Consider the following 12300-nt stretch of genomic DNA (forward strand, 5'->3'; position numbering starts at 1 on the left):
AGATTTCATAGTAGGTGACACAATGACATAGTTTACTCTGCTTGCATCAAAAATAGACCAGCTGAACCATCCTTCTTCTGAATGCGTTCAGCTAAATCTGCTGCAGAGATTAATGAAGGATGAAATTAGAAATGGCTAGAATTAATCGTTTTAGTTCCATATTTTTTTTTCAAAATCACCTCTAACTTACCTTAGAGTAAAATTAAAGACACACAGCAAAATGTTTACATGTATACATATACTCATCCATCCATTTATATGTTTTTTAAGATCTCTCTTTTTTAATTAAATTTATTGGGGTGACATTGGTCAACATGATCATATAGGGTTCAGGTGTGGGTTTCTGTATCACAAGATCGGTATATCTTAATGCAGAATAAAGGTCCAAGTTCAAGGCTACTTGTTGAGGACCCAGGCCCATTTTTGCCCCGGCATTCTTAGGAATTTTGAAAGTGTGAGCCTGAAGTATTTAGCACCAGGAAGTGTGAAGTGCCACTTCATATTTTCAGACCTATCTTTTTTTACTTTAGTGCGTTTGGATCAGATTTCCACGGTTCCGTTTATGGGGTGTTTGCGTTTAGGTGTTGTTTCTGTGCCAAAGGCAGCAATAGTCCTTTTAGGATCTGAATTGAAGACTGGATATCAACTGATACCACATTTCCAGATTCAAGGACTAAGCTTATGGAAGTGGGAACATTTTGATTATTGGCGACGTTGGAAGATTCTGATGTAGAAAAACATGAATTCAGTCCTATGTTGAAAATCTACTGTTTTTTCTGCCACGTACTCCACGCCTCCTCCCAGTGTAAGGAAACAAATCCTCAACATTCACATTCTGTAAATCTCATCCTCATGGGGCATTTCTGAGGCTGCTTTGTTATCATTTCTTCATGCTTCCAGGATTGCAAAGTGTTACAAAGAGATCAACCAGGAGAAATGTATCTTTTCTGGCTAAAACAACAACAACAAACTTCTTTCCCGAAAGTTATTTTTTTTGTTCTGTTCATTTAACCATCTGCAAGTGAGTCCACCTGAATACCAAGTATGACATTTTCTAATAATTTGGACACCTCGTCCCTGGAGCTGCCTATCTAGGGCTTTGGTTTCCATGGTCTTTGAGGATGTCAGCCAGAACAGTTTATTCCCTATGATGTGGTTTGCAATACAATAAAGAATGGAGTGAGAAGGCTTTAAGATTGTAACATTCAGCAGAGCTTGTACTGCTGATGTCTTGCGTTGGCTCCCTGCCCCATACTTCTAAGATGACATCATGTGTTTATCCCGGCATTTCCTATACCTGAGCCCAGCGGGGTGAAGCTCCCTCTCATGTCACTTGGAGTCACTACCAACGGATGCCTCTGGGACTTTTATAATACTCATACAACTGACCTGAAAGCACAACCCTACAACATCTCTCTCCCTGGAAAGGCAGCTCAGGACTCACACGAAGACCGACAAAACTAAAGAGAACAGGAGCCTGCTCTGTATTTGATGTTAACTGACGTATCCTTCGTAGGAATAATGGTCTTCAAGCCATTTCTACCCCATCTCCCACCAGTGCAGCCTTTCAGAATTTTTACCTGGAGGAGGATTATCCTTCCATCATTGGTTTCGATGGTGAATGTATGGATATCCCACTGCAGCCAGCTTCTGGGGACTGGTCTAAATGTCCAACTCTTCTTGGAGTCTGGGATTATAGTCCTGCTATTCCAGTGGGTCAGGCAGGACCACGTCATATAGAAGAGAGACTGGTAGGTGTGAAGGGTGGTGGGCTTATTTGATGGCACCAACAAGACTGATATAAAATCCCTACAGAATGAACAAGCCACACCTGGGCCAGGACTACCATTAAAAAGGCATCTGTGTCATCAAGTGGTCTTTTCTCATGTAATGCTACCATAGAGATTACAAACCTGTGACCATCCGCTCCTTTGCTGAGCTGGGAGCATTATTTCAGGTGACGGTTAGTTTGGCTTTATGACGGAGAGCTGTGTGACTTTTTCCTCCCAAAAGTTTCTCAGATAGACCATTTCTAACTACGGCTTTCTGCAGCTCCACCTGGCAGCGTGCTCAGCGTGAGAATCCACTGGGTTTCTTGGGTGCATGGCTGGAAAAACAAGTCAAGTCATCTACCTGTCTCCATCAAAGGTTGCACTCTCTCAATGCGAACATGAAAACTAGCTTTAAGAGACTCTGAGAAGATCACGGCTTCCCAAAGATAGCAAAAGTCATGTGGGAAAAGGTTCCAGTTCTCTGGAGATGTCATGAAGGTGTCCAGCTCAAGTACTGCTGTTTCCCTTGGGATCATCTTACAGCAGCAGATCTGGGGCCCGAGCCAGTTCATATGGTGACCTACACAGGAGAAGTCTCAGCCCAGGGCTCTAATGACAGGACTCCACTGATAGAAGGCAAATGACTTCACATCCTAGAAGCACTTTCCAAAGGCCAGACGTGTACAACAGGTGGTTTATAGCCTAAAAGGGACATAAAAAGGAAGCAATGTCCCCTTTCATTTACATCACAAACATACTTTCAACATTTTACAAATAGGATGCTTTCATTATTTTCCATCCCCTTTGGTTTTCAGAACTACCTCCACAGTTTATCCCCTCCCGGTTTCCCAAGGAAGAAAATGAAGGTATCCTGGCACGTTAGTGACTGAATTGAAATGACTCCAGCTTCTTTCCTGCTGGTTCAGCACATCTCACTGTCCCAGTTAAAAGCTGGATTAGTTATAACTCCATCCAGCAAAAGGATGTGGTTAATATCAAATCGGTGGTGGCTCATTGAAAACAGTAAATGTGGATTCTTTACTTAGCACTTCCTCAAGCACTTTGGAAACCCCAAAGCTCTTAGTGAGCTCAACAAGTATTAGACGTACAGGTCGGGAGAAACAGAGCTGGTAATTAACTGTTACCATCAAAAGGGTGGGCTTTCTCAAGGTCAACATGAAGACTAGCTCTCTTTTAATATTTCCGTGGATTAAAATGCTCAGAATGTTTTGGGTAAATGTGAAAAAAGTACAAAAGAACTTGGCCTGTTTCTATCCAGAAACAGAGTAACGCCCTAAAGGGCTCATTTATATTAACTGAAGAAATGTATGGAGCTAGTCTGAGAAAGGAAGCCACTGTTCACCCTCAAATGCAGGTTGAAGGCTCAGACTGTTTTATATGCAAACCTTATATCTACTCTTATTTGTACAAGACTGGAGTTTAGAATGAGGGAGACCTCTAACCCCAGAAGCCTGCCCCTCGCTAGCCAAATGACAATACGGGACCTAGCTGAGCTCCAGTTTCTCATCTGTAAGGTGGGGCTAAATACTAGCCCTTTATGAGTCTTGTGTACATGAGGTAGACTGTATGAAGCCCAGCACTGTCCCTGGCGCATTGTAGGTGCTCAGTTGATAAATCACCTTTCTAAGTTGTAGGTTTTGTAAAACCTAGCCATTAAGATGTGCTTTTTTCATTGGAAGCATGTTTTTATTGCCAATTTAATATTTTTATAAGAATGTCAGTGAAGTAGTATAGTGTTTAAAATCGCAAGCCCTAGAGTTGAGACTACCTGGGTTCCAATCCCAAACCTGCCACTTACTAACCGGGACGGGATCTTGTGATTGTGTACGTGTCATTCATCCTCTCTGTACCTCAGTTTCCTCTAAGATGAGAATAATAATTCACCTCCTTAGAGTTGTGGGCATGAAATGAGAGAATTCCACCTTGGCCGGTGTGGCTCAGTTGATAGAGTGTCAGCCTGCAGACTGAAGGGCCCTGGGTTTGATTCTGGTCAAGGGCACATGCTCCGGGTTGCAGGTTTGATCCCCTGTTGGGGGTGTGCAGGAGGCAGCTAATCAATTCTTCTCTCTCATCATTGATGTTTCTATCTCTCTCTTCCTCTTCATCCCTCTCTGAAATCATAAAAAACTTATTTTTTTAAAAAAAAATTGAGGTAATACCTAAAAAATGCTTAGAAGAGCCTGGCTCCTAGTAGCCACTCAAAAAAGGTTGGGACCACAGTACAGATTAAAATGGGAGTAATTTTGCGATTTCAAAAAGCCCTGAAATGATAGATTTCATCAGAACTTTAGACTCGACAATCTAAACTTTGGCAGTGAAAAAATGATGATCACATAAAGTTTCACTGGATGTTTCCCTTAATATATAATGTTACAGTGTACTGAAGTTTGAAAATACTGTTAAGTAAAAATTCTCCATGGAAAAATTTTTAATACCATTTCCACAGGCCCTTAAAAATTAAAATCTTATCTAGAAGCTCAGTTGAATGAGTTGTGCAGGAAGTTTTATTTTTAGCAGGACGCGTCTGAAGATATTAAACTACCGTGTTCACTTGCGAGACTAAGCCATGAAGAAAACCTTTCAAAAGGATACACTTCCCTTTAATAAATAAGCAGAGCCTCTTATGTTCTTAGTGTTGGGAAAGGAGAATCTGAGGGGGGAAAAAAAGAGAGAGGTCAAAAATCTGAAATGGAAAACGTTGTTGAGGAAGTGGGACATTTTTATTCATATCATTCCCCCAGCCCTTGCCCTCTTCTCTTCGATTTTAGATATGGAGATGTAAAGAATATTGGAATGTACACATTCCCCACGGGCGCACTTGAACTTAAAGTTTGACCCTTTGTACTTCCCCCTCTTACAATTAAAATAGCTCAGCAACTTAGCGTTATATTTAACAGCCATCAAAGGCCTCTTGCAGAGCATGGCAGTGAGGAGGGAACGTTAGGTTAGCCTCTCGGTGTGCCAAGTCCCATATTCGCCTAGAGTATGGAAGGCAGAACATCTGGAGCATTCACCGCCATTTATTTGTTCATTATGGGGCAAGTTCACATTTCCAGGTGACCTCTACTCTTTGTGGCAAGTTCACATTTCCTTTTTCCTATAGTCTCAGAGCCGACTGAAGAGCAAGAAACCCTCATTAAGGAGTGGGATCTTTCCTTTCCTCCTGAGGGTAGAACTGGCTGATGTTCCTGATGCCAGTGTCTGCTGGCATCCATGGGTCTTCCCAGGTTGCTGGAAAGAGTAGCAACAAGATAAGTTTCCTATGAAGAGATGGACTTGTCTTTCATTGTGATACAAAGTGTGGAGTGTAGGACTCTGGGTGAAGAAGTTCGGGATTGTTCAATGACATTCACAGATGGTGCTCCTTAGGAAAAGTATATGAAGAGGCAGGAGAATGGCCCCACCGGATGCCAACTCTGTTTCTGGTTTCACATCAACATACTTGGAAGGAGTCTAAAAGAGGCTGGAAAAAACTGGCCACCTGTTTCTATAAATAAAATTTTATTGGGACACAGCCACACCCATGTGTTTACATACTGCCTATGACTGCTTTCACACTAGAGTTGAGCAGTCTCAACAGAGGCTGTGATGGCCCAAAGTCTACAATATTTACTGCTTGGCTTGACAGAAACTCACCAGCCCCTGGTCTAAGACAATTCTTATGCAGTGATGCCTCTAAAAAGCTATTTGAGGGCAAGGGCAATATATTGGTTCACCCTTCCCACCCAGTGAAATGTGTCACTCGCTACGGCTTTGTAAACGGTCCGGGGCTGCGCTTGATTTGATGTGGCATTTTCCCCCCCTCTTCCAGGTGAAATGCGAGGCCAGGTCTGCCTTGACCAAGCCGAAGAATAACCATAATAACTGTAAAAAAGTCTCCAATGAGGAAAAACCAAAGGTTGCCATTGGTGAAGAGTGCAGGGCAGACGAGCAGGCCTTCCTGGTGGCACTTTATAAATACATGAAAGAAAGGAAGACGCCAATAGAACGAATACCCTATTTAGGTTTTAAACAGAGTAAGTATACTTGTTTTCATTTTTGAAATATGAAAGCTGCTCAGATTCTTTGACTTGGAAAAAAAATATTTTTGACTCAGGATTATGTTGAAATCCTAATCTGGGGATGATGATGTTCTCTGTTTATACTAAATCTACAAATCATCCAAGCCAGGAATTTTTTCCCCTTCCTTTTTCCGCTACATTGTTCCCTTCTGGGGCAGTTGCAGTGAGATATTTATAGGTTTGAATCCACTGATTATGACTGGAAATAGACATGTTGAAAGTTTCTCATTTTCTGTTTTGTCAATCGTGAGTGTTTGCAACGCCTTTCTTCTGAGATAATAATGTGACGTAGCTTTATCAGACACAGATGTTGCCTGTGAAAAGACGGCTTTTAAAAGGAGGACATTTAGAGGTGGACAAAACAACAACAAAGAGAAAGCATATTTCCTAAGCCCCAGATTTGTTGAGAGATAACAAAAACCTGACGACTTCAGAGGAAACAAGAAGTAAACACATTTGAACCCAGGACCCAATTTTGAATTACTTTGACATGTCCGTTTAACCGTCCTCAGTATATTTTTATGCAGATTAGGGAACTCGCAGCTGAGCAGAATTCCATATAAAAAAGTAGAAGAAACCCAGACCCCACCTTGATTTCACAAATGAATATATATTTGGCCTCTGTCTGGATTTTGTGGCACATGAAGCGTGAGCCTCTGGCTTGATACAGTATTTTCTCCCAAAGTATCTTCCTAGATTAAAACCATGTGTCATTTTGATGAAGGATGTCAAACCTGCATGTTTTACATAACAATTTACATACCTAATAGCAACTGGCACTGATTGCAAGAGAACCCTCGCAGCCATTATAAACTTATATAACTACGAATGATTACAATGTTTGTCTGAAAACTGGTTGCTGGAAATAGAAGTAAAATTAATGTACTATGAACAGCTTTGTTGCATTATGCATTGGTTCAGATTAAATCAAGGCCGAGGCAGGGCTCTTGATAGCTTTGAAGCAGTGCAAGGTTCAATGAGGCTTCTTGAACGTGTTGTGTCAAAGAGCCTTTTAAAATTGATTTTATTTTATTTTTTTATTTCTCTTACCAAGGAATGACTTGAAGTCCAATTTTCCCCTCTTGTAAAAGAATCAAATCCATAAGCAGTCCCAGTATCTGGTACAAGTGGACAGGGTTGCTAGCGATTTGACATAGTTGTTTAACAACATAAACATATGCAAACCCTGGAAAGAGAAATCTGTTTAAAAGAAGTATTTTTGCAATACCATACAGGCGAGGTAGGGGACTAAGTGGACTCATTTCCTCTGTGATGGAGTATCTTTCTTCCCTTTGATCTGTTGTATCACTGATGCCTCAAGGGTGAAATATTTTTTCCTGCTCACTGCAAGGCCCCACATGTTAGTGAAATACAGTATGAGTTTTTTATATAGTGCTGCCATCAGGCATTCTATTAAAAAGATAATCATATATTAACTTAGCTGTTATTGATAGATTATAAAGAGATTTTATCTGAAGGAAGCATATATTATTACCCAATGGCTTCTTTCTAAGGGTTGAACCAGACCAGCCCCAAACTGGAAAATTCCCACAGTTCCCCCAAGGACACTGTAACTTAGCTCCTCTCCGTCTGCTGATGGCAACAGGACACAAACTGTGTTGTCCTTTATCCTAAAAGTAGAACCATTTCCGAATTTGTGACTGTTCTTTAGAAATATTTTAAGTGGTAATAATATATCCTGTTATTGAGTGCCCTTTGGCAAATTGTTTCCTAAGAACTTAGATCTCTGGGGTACGTTAGTATTTCTTTTCTTTCTTTCTTTTTTTCTCTTTCTCATTGAAAAACAAAACAAAACAAAAATGTTTTAATTGACATTTCTTGGAAATATGTTAATGCAATGCTTATCTAAATACTTATTGTCCCTCTAACAGTTAACCTTTGGACTATGTTTCAAGCTGCTCAAAAACTGGGAGGATATGAAACAGTAAGTGTTTAAGCAACTTAAATGAAATAATTTTGCAATCTAAACCCCTCCCCCCGCCCCTTTGACCAAAATAGAGACAATACGAAAGCAGACCATCACCGACTGCCTTTTCCAATGGCTCTACACTTTTGGGGGTTTATGGGGCCGCTTTTGGAAACAGTCCCAATTAGTTCCAGGTTTGGCAAAATTGTAAACTTGTCGTAAAAGCTACAAGTGGAAAACATATGTAACTCTCCCCTGTCAGGGAAATTAGTTGGGTCTGTAATTTTTTCCCATGTTGAGAAAGGGCTATTATTGTACAACAAGCCAAGATTGCATAAAAGAAATTTCCCTTGGCAACATACCTGACATCTGCTCATGTCTAATATGGGAAATGTATTAAAGGCTTTCAGAAGTAATCAGTATTGGCCATTAAGGAATAAAATGCAGCAAATCTCCTCTCATTCTGGGGCACAGCGGCTTTATTAGACAAGGGTCAGTGCCGCATAAACAGGAAGTTATCAGACTCATTCAGAACAGGCTCTGACACTCTTTATCAGCTAATTCTAACTGACAGGAATGGGTTATTTTTAGCTCACGGGACAATTTGATGGCCACGGATTTTTATAGCTTGTATTTTGAACCAATAAAATGTTAGAGCAGCAAACTAAGATTAAAATCTTGAAGGAAGAAGAAAGAGCCGCATTAATATAGCACACAGAGATGACATCTGTAATAAAATCAGTTGACATAGGAAGATGTCGTCATTGGAAATATTTTCTCCTCCACACAATGATCAGATTAAGTTGTGCAGTTTCTTCTGCAATTGAATAAGAAATTGTTGTTTCTTTCCTTACGAAGTAACCTGGGATATCTCTGTATCATAGTAAAATGACAGTAAGAGACACAAAATCAAGAAAATGAAATTCATTTTAGCCCAAACATAATAACTAGTGTTTCTGGCCAGATACAGCATATTGTTCCACAAACTAACTGAATAGTTGGATGTCAGGAGCTGGGGACGGGAAAAGATGGCAAACATTATATGATTCAGATAGTCTGGTATTTACTATAGAGATATCTGCTTTGAATTCTGACTAAAAACTCTTTGGGTAGGTGTGCATGTAATATTGTTAGTTAATATATGGGCTACACATATATGTTTGGGAGGAAATATAATACTGATACGAACTACATGTAAAATGTGCATTTCATAGACATGAATTTACTTAAAATGCTTGTTTTATCAAGTGCCCTATGTAAAAATAAACAGTGTTATTTCTTCACTTGGTTGGATCTGTTGAGGGAACAAAGAATGGACTCTTTGCCACTGTGACTCATAGTTTTGCAAAATCTTGAGCTAATTATAGCTTTCATCTGTGTGAAAAAGATGATATCTTATTCAGGGTTAGTCTCATAAATTTAGGAATCGACCCCATAGCCTAGACTTTTAAGTCTAACTTTTCATGTTAAGAATAGGAGTATGCATTTTTATGAACTGTGACTACAGATAAGTTACATGATATTGCACAATATTATGAAATGTCTTTTTAAATCCAGGAACTTGTTGTTATTCACTGATAAGGAGAGTGCTAGCAAATTTCACAGAATCAGTTTTTCCTGCTTTTGTATCTTCTGTATCTTCACAAGGACTTTTTTCCCATGAAACTGCAAATTGGTGTCGAATATACAAAAGAAACTTCTGCTAAGTTTCAGGGCATTTGCAGTACTCTTTGAACAAGTAGTACTTACTCTTTTGTTGGATGAATGAATGAATGAATGAATGATCACACAATTAGAAAATCACCTAAACACATACAGGGTGGGGCAAAAGTAGCTTTAGAGTTGTTCATATGGAAAATAATACAGCAATTAATAAATAATAACACAAGAATAAACTCTGTTTCACATACTGTAAAACTACTTTTGCCCTACCCTGCATTTATTGAGTGTCTTTTGTGCACAAGGCATTGTGTTGGGCATTCTGGGTGATGCAAACGTATCTAGGCCAGTAGTTCTAGTTGCTTACCATCCACAAGAGGTGGCAATAAGAGATATGGTAGAAAAGATCCTGCACCTCCTCATTTAGAGATGAGAGACGGAAGACTTATTACTCTGATGACAGGTGAGCAGAATTTTGGAGAATAGATGTAATTTAGACATGACAGATCATGGCCTTCCAAGAAGAGAAAATCAAATGGGGAAATAAAACATGGAGGTAGAATAAGGTTGGGCATAGAGAGTTTAAGTCACGTAAAGATGAGTGACTAGCTGGCCAGCATGAATGACCATGAGAGAAGGATGGAGCCCAGTGAGTAGAGATCTTGGATTCTAGGCCCCGGAGTTCTTCATCAGGCTGCAGGGGGATACCTTGGAGACTGTTATGCTTTGCCACTTATTCTGCCTTCACTGTGTGTGAAGGTGGAGGGTGTGGATAGAGGCTGGGATGGAGGGATATGGAAGACCAGATTGGTGTCTGCCTTTTATCTGGTTATGAGTTTCATGTCACTTCAGCAAATCCACATGAGGACTGGTGATCTCTGCGATGGCTCTTTCCCCTTCCATTTCCATTCACACTTCAACTCCCTCATTGTGCATTGGGTCCCTCCCATTCTTCAGAACACTCCGGATTTTTTCATCTTACCTCAGGCAGGGAATCTCTATAGCCATCTTTCTATGAAATCTTCATCTGAGGCCATAAACTAGATGAAGCTAATTGGTGGGATTTTTTTCTTCCCTTGCTCTCTCCCTTCCTTCCTTCTTCCCCCCCGCCTGGGTCACACCTTTACAGAAATGTTTTCCTTGACCGCCTTTTTTTATATGCCTCATGTAGGCACTTAAAGTTGCCACTCCCATTCCACACTTAAGCTTTTGAATCTCCTAAGTGAAGAATAAGTTTTTCTTTTGGTATATTTTGGCTAATAAAATTGTGAGACGTTCAGTGAGAATTCAGTTTTGAAGTTAGTCCAGAAGCTGTATGAATAATATCCAAAGCCTGGGGACTTAAGTTGTCATCACAGTGCTACCAAAGGACACTTATCTGTGAGATTATCTGATACCAGAACAACTATAGACTCGTCATTTAGAGCTCAAAAGAGATCTTAGAATCGTCTAGATCAGTGCTTCCCAAAGGTTACTCCACAACTGGGGCTCAAATTTTCAATGGGGAACTTTAAAGTATAAGCCATTGTCTAGGCCTCCACACTGAAATATAAACTTTGTTGTAGGGCCTGAGCCTGAGAACCTGAGATTCCCTTTTCTTAAGCTGTCCAGGTGAGGTTAATTCAAAGCTCAGTGTAACAGTGATTATTAACACTTCACCTCATGGGTCATAGCTTCAGAATGGGATCCCATTTAAGTCAAATGTCGAAGATTAGAAAGCTGTCTTCAGGCCATTACTAACTAAACATCCAACATGTTAACATTTTGTTGACTCAAAAGAAGCCAAAATTTTCCCATGAGTATTTTTCCATTTAGTAAATGGTCATCTAAATTGGGACTCAGTAAGCTATTTTCGTTTTGAATAAGGGAAAGTATAGCACCCTGAGGTACAAGGAGGTGAAATTATTTGCAGGGATCATCATGGCATTCTCCCAGTTCTGACAGCTGAGAACATTGTGCACAATCGTGTTACCCTCCATAGCCACTGGAAGTTAAAGGAGATTCACAAATGATCATTCTTTGAGCCTTCCATTCTCAGCAGTCCCTTATGTATCCAGATTGCTTTCTACATAATATGGGTGATTCTTGGAAAAAAGATTTAATAACCTACCTTGGTTGATAGCATCTTTCAGTCAGTTCTTCGTATCTAACATGATCCGTAGCAGATAAACTGCTACCTGCTAAAACAATCTGATTCTTGAGAAAAATGTGTGAATTTAGGAGATGGGGGTCAAGAAGTCTGGATGGTATAAATATTCAGCAATAGTAAAAAATTTCAAGTTTAAAATTTGTAAGTGTATCTCTTCTGCACTTGTGATTGGATAAAGACGTCCCTCTGGAATTCCTTCTGGTTATAAAAAGAGGCCATCTTAATTGGTTTGTTTTTGTTTGTGGTTATAAGCTATTTCAAATCTTCTGGTTTGAATTGTGGATTATGGATTATTTCATTTCAGTTCTTCAGTACCCTCAAATTTAATTTAAAAGAGAAAGAGGAGCAAAAGTTTTATTTTAAGCCTTTATAACATTTGACTAGTGGCTATATTCGGTTCTCTTGGGGTCCTCTACTTTTGCTGGAAATGTATATTGTGTCTCTGCGTCCTTAAATTTAGAGATCATAAATAAATTGAATGGATTTGATTTCCAAAAAACAAACAAACAATATCCTGGCATTTTGATTGTTTGGCAATGAGGACCCTTCCTTTGCAGTCCTATATCCGACTTCTTCCACACATTTTAGAGTTTTGGTACTGACAGTTGAGGACGCAGAACTGGATGAAGTTGCTGATGAGCTAAGAGGCCTGCACTTCAGTTTCTGGTGAAGCAATTAAAGCTTGCAGGGTAGCTTGGGGTATTAGCAGGA

At 39.9% G+C, this 12300-nt stretch overlaps 1 protein-coding gene across 2 annotated transcripts in view; it reads left to right on the forward strand.

Annotated features, from left to right (window-relative positions):
• The window catches only part of ARID5B (AT-rich interaction domain 5B), a 178292-nt gene that overhangs the window by 135622 nt on the left and 30370 nt on the right, over positions 1-12300 (forward strand). For both annotated transcript variants that reach the window (XM_006759374.2, XM_006759375.2), the window contains 2 exons: positions 5605-5809; positions 7747-7799. In XM_006759374.2, the coding sequence (XP_006759437.1) occupies positions 5605-5809; positions 7747-7799 (258 nt within the window). The remainder of the gene's footprint in view (positions 1-5604; positions 5810-7746; positions 7800-12300) is intronic.

Source organism: Myotis davidii, unplaced genomic scaffold (assembly GCF_000327345.1).
Source record: "Myotis davidii unplaced genomic scaffold, ASM32734v1 scaffold655, whole genome shotgun sequence".
Taxonomy (NCBI): Eukaryota; Metazoa; Chordata; class Mammalia; order Chiroptera; family Vespertilionidae; genus Myotis; species Myotis davidii.